General features: G+C 38.8%; 1 protein-coding gene across 1 annotated transcript in view; it reads left to right on the top strand.

The window, feature by feature from the left end:
- Nucleotides 1-2,434: 2,434 nt before the first annotated feature.
- Nucleotides 2,435-17,851, top strand: part of LOC143039335 (high affinity cGMP-specific 3',5'-cyclic phosphodiesterase 9A-like) — a 30,025-nt gene continuing 14,608 nt past the window's right edge. The window contains exons 1-7 of the mRNA XM_076209214.1: nucleotides 2,435-2,468; nucleotides 3,174-3,413; nucleotides 6,086-6,197; nucleotides 7,718-7,772; nucleotides 8,338-8,412; nucleotides 9,267-9,353; nucleotides 13,485-13,672. Of these exons, the coding sequence (XP_076065329.1) occupies nucleotides 2,435-2,468; nucleotides 3,174-3,413; nucleotides 6,086-6,197; nucleotides 7,718-7,772; nucleotides 8,338-8,412; nucleotides 9,267-9,353; nucleotides 13,485-13,672 (791 nt within the window). The remainder of the gene's footprint in view (nucleotides 2,469-3,173; nucleotides 3,414-6,085; nucleotides 6,198-7,717; nucleotides 7,773-8,337; nucleotides 8,413-9,266; nucleotides 9,354-13,484; nucleotides 13,673-17,851) is intronic.

Here is a 17,851-nt window from a genome sequence, read left to right on the forward strand (position 1 = left end):
TAATGTAATTTCGATTGCTGTCTTTTACTTGTGTGTAGATGGGACTTTAGTCTCGACGTGTGGCAACACAGACAGCCTGTCGTGACTAAGGAATTCCTGATTGGTGTTTCAGATCTGGATGCACTCAGAGAAAGAGCAAAGAGAACCCATCTTGATATTCTGCCAGGCATGTAAACACCCTCGCGCCATCTCTTGGAAGATCCAACCTTCTGCACTCCTACACATATATACACAAACTGGTCGCTGGTGCCTTAGTTGAACTCCCGTCCTATTTTACATAAGCTCTTCACATTTCATAGGTCGCCACTTTTCCACTATCTGAGCTTATTCACATCACACAAACTCTTGTCAACCTTAGATATTTTCTATTTATTTATTTATTCTTATCCTGGCCTCATACTCCTGTCTCGCTTGTTGAGTTTTTCGTTTACAAAATCAAACTAATTAAGTTCAAGGTCATATTCTTCTAAAATTCTTTGTAGATATTTCCGACATTTATATCCACTACATTTAATCTAATTGCTCATACCTCCCTCGTTACATATTAAAAGCTTTATCTCTCTCTAGCCCTTGCGTTGTTCACGGGGTTTCCTTTTATCGCTTGCTGACAGCCAGAATAAAGATATCAGTCGTGAATAGAAGGGACGAGGTTAATTAAATGCGGGTTCACACTTTCGTTCCCCCTATGATTCCTGTCATCATCAACAGGAAGCATATGCTTCAACAAGAGAGATGGTTCCCTATGTGCGTTGCAACCTCAACCAGCATAATGTGCTCATGAACAGTGACTGTTATAAAGGCAGGCTGCAGCCGGGTATAGCCCTACCCACACCCCAAAGTTGGACCCCGATCAGTAGGCTAGTAGATCATTAGCCCTCGCAACTGGTCTCACCACTAACCTCTCTCCTCACCTCAGAACCACTAAATCCATTCTGATCCTCTTAAGTTCATCCGACATAAAGGAGTGGTCGTCCGTTTTTTGGATAAGGAGAGAATGCTCCAGGCGACCACACGGAGAGCCCGCCGTAGGTTCACCCCAGGTGTGGTTCGGCGTGTTTGTGCCTCATTTGCTCCACTCTGGCCGCCCGCATAGCGGACTTGATGGCTTTGAACGGGGCAGGTTGCAACGCACCGCAACAGGAAGCGCAATGTCTGGATGTCACATACATAGATGCATTCATTCACCCTCCTAATTCCCCACCACCCACTCTGGAACCAAATGAAGCGTTAGGTTTACATCCAATACGTCCTAAGGATCATGAGAGAGTATGTGCACTCACCACCTTGGTATTACAGTTCCCCCCGGAATGAAATCGTGTGGTGTTATTTAGAACAAAAAAATTATGTCATGAGTGACAGCGAAAGGGCTAGGGATGATTTAAAATAAAAATATTTTTCTTTGACTTCTTTACTGCCGTGGTGCATTAAGTAGCTTCTGTTGTTGACAAATGACAAAAGACTTTAGGCGTCTTCATGGCTGCTACAAAACCCTTAACCTTCATCCACAATACCTCTGACTTTTATGAGTTTTTGCCAACAACGTTTGCTTTTACCTACTTTGTCATAAACAATAAACAGTACTCACGTGCACATCACAATGTATGTGTTTATGTTGTGCACGTAAGTAGTCGTATCAATGACTATTATTTGTGACAAAATGCGTCATGCAGGGAAACGTTGGTGGGGGGGATTCTCTTAACGTTAACGCTTTTGTGGTTATTATGAAGACGATCGAAGACGCATGACGTCAGATCAGGAACCAGAAAGAGGTCCCAGGAACCGAAGATATTTGAGTAAACCTAGATTTATTGGCGTAGAACCTCAGCCTGAAACGCACCCGAACTCCCAAGGCATTTGTCCAATTACCCCAACACTTAGCCCTACGCATGCACTTCCAGTAACCTTGAGCAAATGATTAAATCTACACTTAGTAAGTTATTCACCATTTAAACAAGATATCTTCATAGAAACATAGGATTCCTCAGTATCTAATATGTTTGAAATTTTCTTGCACTAATTGCCTATGGTATAATTATTAATTCGATATTTGTTTCCAGGAGTTGTCTATGGTGAAATATAACAAGACTAATTCCTAGTCGCTGCACACCATTTTACCTGATATTGAATTTTGACTATTGCATGTAATAACCTCAATAGTATAAACATCACCAATTATAATAACAGCGCCAGTAGAAAAGTAATTTTCTTTTCTACGGTGACAGTATACATTTAATATTAGCACTAGTATTTCATCTTATGCAGTTATACTAGATGTAATGTCTATTGTATTATACAGTAATGACTACACCAGCTGTAGATTTAGCAGAAGTACAGGTAGATTGATAACATATTATTTTTAGAATTAATGTAAAACAAGTACTGGGAATTTGGATGAATATATCTCAGATTATTTTTCGTAAAAGAAATAGTAACAATGACTTCACAGTCTGCTAGTGTTCATTCCCTTGGTAATAATGAAAATGATTTGTTACCATGTGCACCTCATTTGTTTATCCTCATTATATATATATATATATATATATATATATATATATATATATATATATATATATATATATATACATTTCAACAACCACAATGCACTTTAATTCTAAGCCATCAAGGCCGACATGCAGAAATTGAAATGTGGTACTGCCAAGGACTCGAACCCCAGTATCCTCATGACAAATGCGGTAGTGACTTACCAACTAGGCTATCATAAATGTCCAATGTTCACCTACAACAAGCTCAACCAAACAGCCTAGAAAGATTCCGATATACAACTCCTTCTCGTGCTGGGATAGCATATTTCGGCTGAATAAAATCGCTTGGCATTTATCACAATTTTCTTATGGTGAGGTACGACAATGAAGTGGTTAAATGCTCAGTTTAAGGTGACCCCATGGCAACCATAAGACCGTTAATATTCATAATTTTTCGCAAACAACAGTAACTAGTTTTAAGCATTTAGCCATAAATATTAAGCAATACAATAATTTACTTTCACATTTATTATTCATTTATTCGTTTGTCTAATTATTCTTTGCTTATTTATAGCTAAACTAATGACAATTACTTACGACAAAATGCGTAAATACCGATTAACGTTTGCGAAAACTTGCAAATGTTTCCGGTTTTGTAAATGTAATGGTACTGCCGGCGTTCCCCAAAAGAGATTTTGAAGCGTCCGTTACTTCGAAACGAACAATGTGATGCTTGGAAAGAATTTGCCTACAGCTACATCCACACTAATACTTTCCTTCCGACAGCAGATAGTCTCCATCCGGAAAGAGACGAAGCTGTCAGTACAGCTGTAGCAGCTGTAGCCCAACAGCTTCACAAAGTCTTCCGTGTAGACGAGCTCAGAGCAGACCTGGGTAGTCGATTAGCAGCGCTCGAGAAACGACTAGACCGTATGTATTGCTATTGGCTGGGCACCATTAACCATACACATGTAGCCAAAATATAAAAAATAAATCTATATATACTCTGACTTTAATACATACATACATACATATACCAAGGCTTTTTCCCCCTTCCAAGGGAGGTAGCCAAAAAGGGAAAGGCATAAAAACACTCCCACCCATTTCATCCCTAAATACACTCCACACCCCTCCCACCCTCCCTCTCATCTAAGCACCTCCTGGATGACGGGTCATCCCTGCACCCTGCCCACCGCCCTGGGTCAGAAGCAGTGTCGCAAGACACAGCACATCCACAGCAAGGCCGCTTCATTTAATCGGCGACCCCCCCTCTCCGTCCCCCTTTGCATATAACGCGAGGACGGGGAGAAATCCCTTCGGGCTGCGTCAAAATTTACTCACACATACTACCCCCCCACCCCCCCCGCCCATTCCTCCTCATGCAGTCACAACATCATCCATATACAACCATTCTCCACTCACCTCTGTCTTCCGTCCTCTCCCTTCCTTCCTCAACAGACATTCCCCTCTTCCCCAAAGCCCCCTTCACCCCATCCATCCACCTCATCCTAGGACGTCCCCTCATGTTCACTCCTTCCACATCTGCCTTCCATACCTCTTTTACTAGTCTTTCTTCACTCATTCTTTCCATGTGTCCAAACCATCCTAATATTCTTTCATCAACCCTATCTCCCAAATCCTTTTTCACCCCTGTTTTCCTCCTCACCTCCTCATTTCTCACTCTATCCAGCCTAGTAACCCCCACCATACTTCTCAGACACCTCATCTCAAACACATTCAAACTCCTTCTCTCTTCTTCTCTTATGTTCAACGTTTCTGCCCCATACAGTGCTGTTGGCACAATCACTCCTTCATACAGTCTCCTCTTCTCATCCATTCCCAAATGTCTATTCCTCATTACACTCTTTAAACCACCAAGGCATTTACTCGCTTCTCTCAATCTACATTCTACCTCCACCTTCACTCCACCTTTTCCTGCTACACTTGCACCCAAGTATCTAAAACTATCCACTTCCTCCAGTCGCTCTCCCTTAATGTTCACTTCCAGTCTACTGCCACTTTCACCCCTTGTACATCTCATCACCTTACTTTTACCCACATTTATCTTTAGCTTTCTTCTATCACATACTCTCCCAAACTCTGCCACCAGCTTCCTCAATCCCTCCTCTGACCCTGCCACAAGCGCAGTGTCGTCCGCAAACAACAGCTGGCTCACCTCCCACTTTTCTCCATTTTCTTTAACCTTGCATTCACAATTCTCACCAATGTTATTAATAGCTACTGAAATGAGATACTTACTTGAAGATCGTTCCAACACTTTTAGATGTGCAAATGCAGTCCTTGCAGCCATAAAGGACATTACCAGTCCCTTGTGTATTGATTATTTCTTGTTAAACAATGCTTGCGTCCTCACGAAAACATGCCGTACCGTGCAAGGTGTATATAGACCTTGGTACCGTGTGAGTTTATAACGGTTACGAAGATTTTCAAACGTCGAGGACGATTGTCCAGTACAAACTGAAACGGATCGAAGTATTTTGGAACATCATAGTTGACATAACCCATTCAATAATTGTTCATATATCTCTAGTGTAGGGAATATAACCCAATGCTATTTTATGCAAGTAAATTATTATGATTCAAGCACTGTGGAACCATGGGTGTATTTTGCGTCTTTGTGTTTACCTAATTGTAGTAGAATAGAGAGGAGCAACGGTCGTGGTGCCTGTCAGTGCGCACGTATGTGTGTCTGAAATTTGTATGCCTTACAAGATGTGTTTTCTTTATATGTTAAATCATCAAGGGGTGGTTTGTCTACAGTTTAGCAATTAACCATTCGTTCAAGAACAGTGGCGATGTGCTACCGTTCAAATGATTACAATGATATAGTCAACTTGAAGTCTTAAATTATCGTTTTTTATCGAATTTGAATCAAACCGCAGAGTGTTGGCTGTGATTGGTTGATTGATGGGAACAGGAACAGGTAACCAACAACGGTTTCCTTTATTCTGTAGAATGAAATCAACCAACATTAGCCAGAATGTAATAAAAAAAAACACTTCACTGTCTCGGTAAAGGTAATCAAAATAATCCTACCTTTTCTGTTGAAAAAACGTTTAATGACAGCCAGAATAAAATACCAAAAGGTTATTCATCAGGTGATAGATATTAAGAATGAACAGTTGAACGTGTTGAACAAACTTCAGCCACTGAACAACCTTGTGAAAGTAATCATGCCCGATCCCAGCACCTTTTACGTATGCTGGCAAACTAGGTAAGAAACTGACTAATAACGCTGCCACACTATGCGGCGCTGTTGGAGACAGCCAGAATATGGGCAAGTTAAATTATTTTCACCATCAACTCTTTCGTGTTGAACACTCTGGTTTTACTTATTTTTAAACTTACTTTGAGACTTTCCTTGTTCAGATCACTCAGTATATTATTAAAATCACCTGGCGACAGCCAGAAATTAATATAACGACGACCGTCTTCCCCCGGTGAAAATACTGTCATAACCTTTCAAGTCTATTGACTCGAGAGAGACTTTGCTATGGCCAACAAGCCTCAACGTCGGCTACGCGCCGGATAGTGTCACACCGGCCTAACTCCTTGTCCTCCTCCGTCTTCCCCGTCTTTAGGAGACAGTAAACGGGTCATCGAGATCGAGAAGTTCAAGTACGAGATCGCTGACATCAGGGACGCCTTCCTCACACATCATCGAACTCGACATGTCGACTTCACCAGACTCAGGTATCGAATGCCAGACACCTTGCATCCATCTGATTCCTCACCCCCTAGAGCAGGGGTTCTTAACCTTTTTTCTCCAATTCCCCACTTTTTAGTGAGCCAACTCTCCATTTCCCACCACAGTATCGGTCTTTGACAAATTCGATTTTAACCCATGCAGTGTTTAGTACGTAAATATACGCTTTGCTTTTTTGTGCCATTTTATGGCCCTTAATTTTTGTTTGCATATATTAGATAAACAAACAAAAAGAAACAAAAACACATCGATTAAAAAAAAAAAAAAAGACAGTGGTTCTTCTGTCCGACCGGTCATTCCCCACTTGGCAACTCCGCCATTCCCCACCAGTGGGGAATTCCCCACAGGTTAAGAACCACTGCCCTAGAGCTGTGGTTCCCAACCCCCGGGCCGTGGACTGGTACTGGTCCGTGAATCAATTGGTACCGGGCCGCACAAGAAACCAAATAAAACCAAACTACTGAATTATTACTTAACAGAAATCAGTCATATATCATAGGGATCACAAACTATCATTATGCTACTTGTCACGAGAATCACGGTGACAGAAATCTACTTTTATTCAAGATACGAAATGTTTTAACACATGTACAGATACACGTACGAACGTACACACTTAGCACCCCGGTGAAAACATACACTCCGCCAAGTTTACTTGACGGAGTGAACTATCAACGTCCCCGACTCCACGACTCCACGAGTCGCGGTAAAATTTTCAAACGTTGAACGGTCCGCGGCGATAAAATGGTTGGGGACCACTGCCCTAATGGACAGAGTCCATCTGGCCATGATACGATACGGCCAACATCCAACTCTTTTAAGTTACCAAAAGAGGCTGAATGACAGCATCACAGATAACCGTCAAGGATGTAACACTTCAGCCCATACTATACAACATATCATGGAAGACTGCATTGTACACAATCATAATCGCTAACTACACAACATACACTCTATAAGAGATTTGCGGGGGAAAACCCCATTCAAGCCGTGGCGTTCTTCAGGGAGATGGGCTGCTCGGCCAGTCAAGGGAACGACAACAATCGAATGTTCAAACCTAATACAACAAAAATACACAAACATGGGTACCTTTTTTTTCTCTTGAATCAATATAGTTTTATTGGCAAGAAAAATTGCATTATGTTAGAATCAGTGTAAATTATAATAGAAAATATAACTAAAAATTAATTATATTGGGAGACATTATGCTTAGATGGTTTTAGAGCGTTACTTACTATTACTCGTACTTTAAGGTCCTTCACTCTTTCCAATCTAGATATTGTTAACAAATAACCTGACCAAATATAAGCAGAAGTGGCTCAAAAAACGTGTAATGCATCCTCCCCGTTTCTAAATGACCAATTGCCTGATTGTGTATACATACCTTTGTTCTAACAGAAACAAAATTACTTGTTGAACTATTGTATACATATGTGACTGAGCGTGTTACCCTCTGTTACCATGACAGACCAGCCGTGACTCTGCCCAACACGTTCTTTTCACCGAGCACAGTCCGAGAGCACGTCATCAGCCTACAACGTGATGTTCCTTCTTTCAAAAAGGTGAGAACAAAAGAGTCAGGGAACTGAGGCCACCAAACTTCCCCTTCATGGCTCCTCATCTTCTCACCAAAATTTAATTCCAATGACCCGAAGAACTCTTCACTTATGGTATTCTATTCTTCCCTAGGAATATTTCAATAATGTGTCTAATATTTGTATAGGTTTAACTTCTTTTAGTTCGTCATTCAGCTCCTCACTATATGACACAAAGCTAATTTGATTTTAGGAGATTTGAAAAACAAAAGATTGTCACCGAAGTTGTTTCTACCTAAGCGGAAGAATGTTAGGTGATGTACTTTGTCGATATTTCCTTATATGGAAACTATCACACAGAACTGTTTCCCAGGAAAACTGACTTAGCTCCCTGTGATATATTTTTTCATTACTTTTGTCTTGTTACACGCACACCTCACATTTTTTTTTTTTCGTGATCCCTTCTTCTCAAAGCCGCCTTCGTCTCTAGCCTGCAACTGAACCGGTATTCCTTTATTCTTTTCATTAATAAATGTTATCTCAGCCACTCCATTAGATTTATGACCTGCATGACCTTTCTGTTTGGTTTCAGTATGACCTGAGCCACGAGACGACGGAGCAGGTCAAACAGCCTACCTTCGACGTATGGCAATGGGAACCTAATGAGGTGAGTAGGGAGAGACGAGGAGGAAAGAAAATGGAAAGAGGAGGAAAGGAAACGGAACGGGGAGGAGGGGAAAGTGGGAAGGCGGGAAAAGTAAGAATGAGAGCATGAGAGGGGGGGAAACTGGAGGGCGGTGGAGGAAGTAGGAAGGAGAAAACGTGAGGGAAGGCGGGAGGGTGGGAGATGAAACAGGAAAAAGGGGAAGAAGAAACAAGGAGGGAAGGGTGAAGAAAACAAGGGTGATCATGTACATGGACAGTTGGGGGATTATATCATGTTATTGTATATTTGTTTGTATATGTTAATTTGTATAAAGGGACCCCACTCCCCCCAAAAAACATATACAATAAACCCTCGATATAACATATAATATGGGGACAGGGGTCTGTCGTTATGTCCAAAGATCCGTTATAACCGAGGATCCGTTTTAACCGATGGAAATACCGGACAGATCCGTTATATCCCGAAGTTTGTCAGGTATTAGAAATCATTAGGATTAGAAATTACAGTAAACGCTCGATATAACGAACAATATGGGGACAGGGGTCTGTCGTTATATCCGAAGTTCCGTTATAACCGAGGATCCATGGCTATAACGGATGAAAATCTGTTATAGCGAGGATTTCTCCGGTCAGATTTTTTTGTCCGTTATATTTGATATCCGGTATAGCGATATCCGTTATATCAAGGGTCTACTGTATATAGATATATCATGCCGAAGACCCCTAAAATTTGAAAACTAGACCCCTTATCATCCCTCCCCCCCCTTTTTTTTTAGTCCCACGTGGAGACCTACCCGGTGTATAATGAGGTCACCCACGTGCACCCCTCGTGACGTAATTCTCCGATGTCCACAGATGCTGGCGTTGATAGAGCACATGTACAAGGATCTTGGTCTTTTGGATGAGTTCAGCATCAATCCGGTTACTCTTCGTCGCTTTCTGGTAAGGATGAAAGAATTTATGTTATTTCAGTAATTAAAATAACTAGTAAATGAATAGATAGATGAATAAATGAGTAAATAATAAATAAATCAAATAAATGAATATATCAAATAAATAATTAATCAATAGATAAGATAAATACACAGATAAATGAATAAATAAATGGATAAAAAGATTAAATAAATAAGATAGAAATATTAATTAATTAATAAATAGATAAATAGATAGAATATATAAAACAGAGGGACGGAAAAGATCATGTTTTTGCTACAATAGAAAAATAAAAAAACATAATCATAGATATAATTGAACAGATAGAATAGAATGTAATAAAACAAGATAGAAATAGATATAAACAATTAATTGAATCAGACAGAATAACATTGAATAAAAATAAACTACCCATTTATATGTTCACCTACCAATAAAACAAGATAGAAATGAATATAAACAATTAATTAAATCAGACAGATTAACATTGAATAAAAAATAAGATATCCATTTATCTGTCCACTGACCAAGAAACTTCTAGAAACTTCTCCCCCCCCCCGCCACCACCGCCCCCCAGAAGGAGGCTAAGACATATACCCACCCCCACCCATCCCCCCACCCGTCTATCACCCATCTATCACCCATATGTTTCATTCTTATCTTAGCTCCTTCCGTATGAGCAGCTATACCTGTCCCTCATCCACTGCTTATTTAACTATTTATTCATTTGTTTATTACTTTATCAATTTTTGTATGTAAGTCTTGTTGCAAAGAATAGACAAAATGAAATCAAACTGAATAAAATAAAAGAGAGAGAAGATAAAAAGGTGAGATGGAATATACATACATACATATACCAAGGCTTTTCCCCCCTTACCAGGGGGGTAGCCAAAAAGGACAAGGCACAAAAACATTCCCACCCATTTCATCCCCGAAAACACTCCACACCCCTCCACCCTCCCTCCCATCTTAGCACCTCCTAGATGGAATGGAGATGAGATGGAATATAGATATGAATAAATAGATTTATGATTCTGAACGTCACCTTTACTACAACGACATGCCACTTAACACCCTTATTAAGAGCAAGACTAACTGTTACAATCTAATGTTAATCAAAATGTCTTCAGGGGCCTTCATATCTCACTCTGAAAGAGTGGCAGGTTATTCTATTTTGGCGAAAAAGTGATGTGATATGGTTTAACGTCACACACTCCCCCCTATCGGGAGGCTAGGACGATGCCCCTCACAGAGGCTTTGTAGCGTGGAATTGAATGAACCATGCCCTTGGTTCAACTTCGCTGGTGGTAGGATTCGAACCGCCCTAACCTCGACCTTCGCCACAAGTAACGACGCCACCATGATAATATTCTTTTTCCTACGTATATTATTCTTAACAAGCCTTTTTTTCCAACATATATTCTTAACAATGCCGTTTTTCCTTTCATTCAGTCTGCATTCCTACGTAGCCTACATTCTAAACAAGCCCCTTTTCTTAGTCTGTGTTTCTATATACATTCTTAACCCTTTTTTCTATTTATTTTTTCGTAGTCTGTGTTCCTACATAACAAGCCTTTCTTTTTTCCTTTGTCTGTGTTCTTACATACATTCTTAACAAGCTTTTCTGTTTTCTTGTTCTTGTTCTGTATTCTTACATTCTTAAGCACTTTTTCTTTTTTCTTACATACACTCAAGCCTCCCGCATAACATTAATAAAAAATAATAATTTGTTCCCTTAAATATTTTGAGTTCTGTTCACTTCTCTTGACCTCGCTGTCCTCTGTGGCACCAGAGGACAGACTTGACCTCAGGTCAAACCTTCCCGTGCTAAAAGGACTTATGATTCGGCCGAGAGGCGTAATTTCATCCACCTCTGTTTTAAGTGTTCATATTCGTTTATCAAACCCGTGGGAGCTCAATCGGAATTACATGAGACACTTCAAGATAAATGCAGAAACGTATCGTGACTTCTTGGAAATTGAGAATCTATCCAAAGAAGTAACGTTGTATGCAAATGAACACTGTTGCACCATATTTTCATTGTCGAATAATTCAGTCAGTTTTCATGGATCCTCTTTTCACAGTCAGAACCCTGTGTATGTTTTTCTTTTTTTTATCTGTGCATGCTAGTTTTCTTCGGTCGATGCGATGTTTATCAGTTTTCTTCTCTGTCAAAACATAATTCTCAGTTCTCCTCTCTTTCAAAGCATGGTTGTCAGATTTCCTTTTAGCCAAAGCGCTGTTGCCATTTTTCTTCCTTCTCAAGATGTTTTTGTTGTTCGTTCTTTTTGTTCCTGAGGGCCACTTAAGGTAACAAAGTTCTTGTAGATTACTATTTCCTTACATGTAGTCACACATACCCTCAGACACTGCATAGCAATGACAGAACACCCAGACACAACCCCAAGATATCTGGGGTGGAGGACATCTGTCTAGAGCCCTAGAGGAGGATAGTCGAGTTCCTTCGTTGTTCTGATGTTTTGAAACAACAACACCCTAGGTAGACCAACAAGAACAACAAGAACAAGAACAACAGTAGCAGCAGCAATAAAAAGAACCATTTCCCCCAAGTCATTGATACGCTATACAAAGATCTTGTCTTCCATAAAAAAAAAATCGCCATCAAATTCCCATGCAGTGGGAAGTGAGAAACCCCTGGTAGAGCAAAGCCGAGTCAGTTGCGGCAAGCCTTTTTTTTTTTTTTTTATCACTTCTTCCGCCTGGGCAGGGCTGTCGGTAACCAACGCAGCAGGTACGCAGTGGGTTGCGGGACTCGACCTCACGACCACCTGCTCATGAGTTCAAGACTGTATCCGCTCGAAGCTTTAAGGCAGTGTTCCCCAACCTTTTTTTTATTCAGACGGCCCCAATATGATCTTCATGATATAACCGCGACTCCACTAATCTATTTGTATATGCGTTAATATATATGACTAGTTGTTGACTGTAAAAAGTAGGGGACAAGCATAATAAATATATATGTAAGAAAGGTAATGTAAGGTTATAAAAGACGAAATTAACATAATTGATTTATATTATAGCAATGTGAATTTGGAAGCAACAAAAATTTTAATATACAAGATGTCTAGGTGACCCCAGGATAAACGCTTGGCGACCCCACTTGGGTCGCGACCTCAGGGTTGGGAAACAGTGCTTTAAGGTATCGAGCGACTTGGTAGAACCCAGTAAATATAATCCAAACGATTTCACAGAGATCTACCTGCACCTGCACCGAGACACTGAGAGCAAAACGAAGAACAGTGAGCCAGGCATGTCTTTACTGACTTAACGTTTCGATCGTTTGAGTTTATCAAGCACATGAGAAATGTTGTACCAATAATGATTTTGTCCTCACATAGTGCTCTTCCTGGTCTACTCGTCCATAGATGTCTTTGTCTTTCGAAAAGAGTAAGAGTGTATTCCGTTGCCCTGTGGTGTATTTTTGGATGCGCAAGGTGGGACTGTCCTTGCACCACTTTTTATTTAATTTTATTTTTATCTATTATTTATTTTATCTATTTATTTATTTCATTCTATTTATTATTTATTTATTTATTTATTATTTTTTTTATCTATTTATTTATTTATTTTATTTATTTATTTATTTTATTTATCTATTTTATTTTATTTGTCTATTTTTATTTTATTTATTTATTTGATTGTTTATTTATTTATTTTATCTTATTTGTCTATTTTTATTTTATCTATTTGTTTATTCATTTTATTCTATTTGTCTATTTTTATCTTATTTTTTATCTATTTATTTTTATTTTTTGTCTATTTTTATTTTATTTATTTACTTTATTTTATTTGTCTATCTTTATTTTATTTATTTGTTTATTTTCATTTGTCTATGTATTTTCATTTATTTGTTTATTCTTATTTATGTTTTTATTTATTTCATTTATTTATTTATTTATTTATTTTTATTTTTTGTTTATTTATTTATTTTTATTTATTTATTTATTTATCTTTATCTATTTATTTATTTATTTATTTATCTTTATCTATTTATTTATTTATTTATCTATCTATTTTTATCTATTTGTTTATTTATTTATTTATTTATTTATTTATTTATTTATTTATCTATTTATTTATTTATTTCATTTGGCTCATCCCGAAGACTTCCCTCGACAGGTATGTGTGCAGGAGAACTACCGCAACAACCCCTTTCACAACTTCCGCCACTGCTTCTGCGTCACCCAGATGATGTACGGACTTATCCACCTGTGCCGGCTGACGGAGAAAATGTCGCGACGGGATCTCGGGGTCCTCTTGACAGCCTGTATCTGCCACGACCTCGACCACCCGGGCTACAACAACACGTAAGTCACGTGACACGTTTGTGACGTGTCTGAGTTGAGTTAGTTACCTAGGTGCAGACTGATACGTTGTACTGTGAATATAATCTCCCCCATACACACACATACACAGCTTTCCGTCTGCATTGGTGGTACTGTGGACATTCCACCATTCCCTATCCCAATCTCGCTTTGATGAGGAACCTTAGTAGATACTTCAGAAGAGCCGAGGATGGCTCCTGGGCTCCAGCCGCTACCGCCCTGGCCTGCTCGTCCACCAGACTATTTAAACATCCCGAGAAGGAGTTAACTTAATAGACAACCCTGTAACGGACAGAGCTTAAGCTTAATAGAATCGTCTAACGACAGCTAGAATAAAGCTAAACAGTTGGGTATCCCGTTAAAAGGTTAAGACGGTCGACCATATGTTCTTAGTTAAGGTTTGAATTCGATAAACTAGGTCAGTTGAGGAGTTGTTTCTCGTCCAGTAGAATGTACTATATATCCTACATTGAGTGACGATCTATGCACTGGTTCACATGATCTATTTTGTTTTGGTAAACAAAAGATAGTTGCCTTAGCCACAGACAACGACTTCCCGGGAGAAGAGGAAGTCGGAACTATTTCCTAGATGTATCCTGAATTTCCGTATGTTCTGTGTTCATCCAAGACACACTTTCAACAGCTTTTTTTTTTACATTTTTCCTGTGAATAATTATGATCATATCATTATCGTAATGATAATTTAAACACGTTTTTTGCAGAGTCAAAAGCAAGAATGATATAAGAAATTAAAAAACATACAGTTTCAATCAAGGATTATTTGGATATACATGGATATACATGCATGTAGATAAATGTGTTTCATACATATCAGTGGCGTCCACGGGGAGGGGGAGGGCGAAGGGGTGATGGACCCGGGAGTGGGGGTGTGTGGCATCTAATCAGAGAGGGAAATAAGAAGAATAAAGTAAGATAGAATGGGTTGATTTATATTTACATCGAATAAAGTGTTTGTGCTTAATCTGTTTTTACATATTCAACATGTCTTCATTTTCAAAGTTCTCAGTACTTAGGCTTGTACTTGAATCTTTGGGGGATGCAATCAGATGAAGAGGTACACTCCCAAACTCGTCTTCAAATACCCAAAAATATGATTACGTAAGTGGGGTTTTAAGTTCCAATTATTTTACACATTTCTAACATTTTTCTATGCACTAAAATGTGTTGTTTACAGAAAAATGTATCGAGAATTTTGCCCACGACTTGAACAAAGAAAATGTGTGTGCAAGGGGTGACTAAAAGAAAACAAAGCATATGTCTTGCAGACACATACAGTAGCCTACATGTAAACATGGATTATATCAGTAAAAGATTACATAGCAAAATAAATAATTTTCATAAGCTGTGTAGAGTTAGTAGATAATTTTCTTTATTATAAATATACTGAAAAACATTTGAAGAGTCGGTACTTTTCGTAGTATGCAAATAAATATTTTCATTCGTTCTTTCATTTCGAATTTCTCGGCATGCGTGTTTGTAAAATTTTAGTTTACTTATTTACTTTTATTTTGACTTAGGGAGATTTTGTATTGAATATATTCTCAGCACGAAAATGCTGCAAATGCTTATAAAAAAAAAGACCCAACTTTGTTAAAGAAATGCGAACTGTCAGGTAGGAAGAGTAGTAACATCCAAATGAATGAAAAGCTAATAGATTCTGCTTACCAAAACATAAAAAAATATATAAACAGTAATAATAAAATGACCCGAATCACTCGGTTTTATTAACATGTGACTCCGTAATAATCAACAGTAGCTATATGCCTTGCATGCGAGAATGCAAAAATTTTACCAAATAGTCTCCCCTTTGTTATCAGTTTTCTGTCGCATCAATAATGTTGAACTTCGGCGTTGTATCACGGTAGAAAGTGATATAAATATTGTTCCATTTGATTCAATATTAAGGTGTGCCCTCAACCCTAAAGCCCTGAAACGATGGAGGGAGGGTTTTCCCAGCTGAATAAATTCGTCTGGTGGCAACCATAGTAGATATATATATATATATATATATATATATTTATATATATATATATATATATATATATATATATATATTATAGGTGAAAAATGTAATACCACATTTGTCAATCACGTGAAAACCACTGTTGGAGTAAAAAAGACTGGAGACAGGGAATCTATATATTTCGATTGCAAACTGCAATCCTCTTCAGTAGAGGAGAGCAGTTTGCAATCGAAATATATAGATTCCCTGTCTCCATTCTTTTGCTCTAACTGTGGTTTTCACGTGATATAAATATATATATATATATATATATATCACAGGTGAAAATTGTAATATATATATATATATATATATATATATATATATATATATTCTTTTTCATCGATTCAAAATTTTTGTTTTATAACCTCAAGATCTCCATGTTTCCTCTCTCTCCCTCTCTTCCTCTCCTCTTCTTCTTCTTCTTCTTCTTCTTCTTCTTCTTCTTCTTCAATTTCTTCTTCTTTCTTTCTTGGAGTGGAACTTCGCGTTATCATATCATCAACATTTCTGTTTTGCTGTCCGAGGTATGAGGTGGTGCGTGGGGGGATGGGGAGATGGGTCATAAATTGGTGCTTTTTCACCAAGACTTGGAGAGAAGGAATAAACACCGAAGATGCTGGCAGCAGTTCAATGGGATCGCCTTCAGAAACTTTGCCTTGCTTCTGTCCCCATGATCGTTGTTTTTGTCTGTTGCTGCTGCTACTGCCGTTCTTCTTCTTGTCTTTGTTCTTGCTCTTGTTCTTGGCCGTGGTGGAAGTCGTGATGTTTTTGTTGGTGGTGGTGATGGTGGTAGTGGTGGTGGTGGAAGGCGTGGAGTTGGTGATGATAGTAATAGTGATGGTGGTGGTGGTTGTAATAGTGTTGGTGATGACTATCATGGTGTTGGTGGTGGTGATGGTGGCCGTGGTGGTGGTGATGGTGATAGTGGTATATTTATGTGTTTAATCTCGCTGTTACCAAAGGACGCTATGCAGCTAAACAGAATCACCTGACATTAACAAAAAATATATATACATCACGTGAAGAATCATCACATCAGACTTCGACAGGGTGACAATTTTTCATGTGGGCTATCCTAGGGTGACAATTCTTCATGTGGGCCATCCTGGGTTTACGAATCTTCGGTTGTAAAGTTGATGATAATAAGCACAACCCTCATTCAACCTAACCTAACCTAACCTAACCTAACCTATCCTGACCTAACTTAACCTAACCTAACCTAACCTAACCTAACCTAATCTTTATTCCACTCTTGATATTCAGCGTACTGGGGTGGCAATTCTTCAGGTGGGATTTCATGGGGTGACGATTCTTCATGTGGGCGTTCTGGAGTGACAATTCTTCATGTGACCCAAAACAATTACCGCTTGACACTGACGACTTGTACATTTTTCCTGACGACCCCGAATTTATTTTATTCAACGAAAAGGGACGAGCGAGAGCTGAGGTGACATAACTGTGACGTCAGAAATATGATGACGTCACTGATGTCCGTAAAGTCGAAACACAAGGTTGTGAAATCCAAAACTCGCCCTTATGTCCGGGTCGCGTTCTGCTTTATGGTGTTAGTTTACAAATGACAGAAATCGCCACAGTCCGATGACATTTGGACCATGTGCTACTAGATATTTGGGGCACCGGACATTTAAGCCATCCGACATTTGGGCCACAGGATTTTCGGGCCATCGAGCATTTAGGCAATTGGACATTTGGGCCACAGGATATTTAGGCAATCGGACATTTGGGCCGCCGGACATTTAGGCCACCTGATATTTAGGCCACTGGCCAAGACATACGGACGTTTAGGCCACTATTATCATGCCAGGTGTACATTTGGGCTAAGGAATATTTATATATATATATATATATATATATATAGATATATATAAATATATATATAGATATATATATATATATATATATATATATATATATATATATATATATATATTTCAAGATTGAGATTGAGAACCCAGCTGTGGTTGAGACTGAGGGTGAGATTAAGACGGAGAATTCAACTGAAGTTAAGACTGAGATTGAGACTAAGATTGAGAAAGATCGGGATTGAAAATAAGGTACAAAGCCATTCCCATCTACTGTACCCCTCCACCCACAATCCAATACTTCATCTCACA

Source organism: Oratosquilla oratoria, chromosome 26 (assembly GCF_046742065.1).
Source record: "Oratosquilla oratoria isolate Oo_2021 chromosome 26, ASM4674206v1, whole genome shotgun sequence".
Classification (NCBI taxonomy): domain Eukaryota; kingdom Metazoa; phylum Arthropoda; class Malacostraca; order Stomatopoda; family Squillidae; genus Oratosquilla; species Oratosquilla oratoria.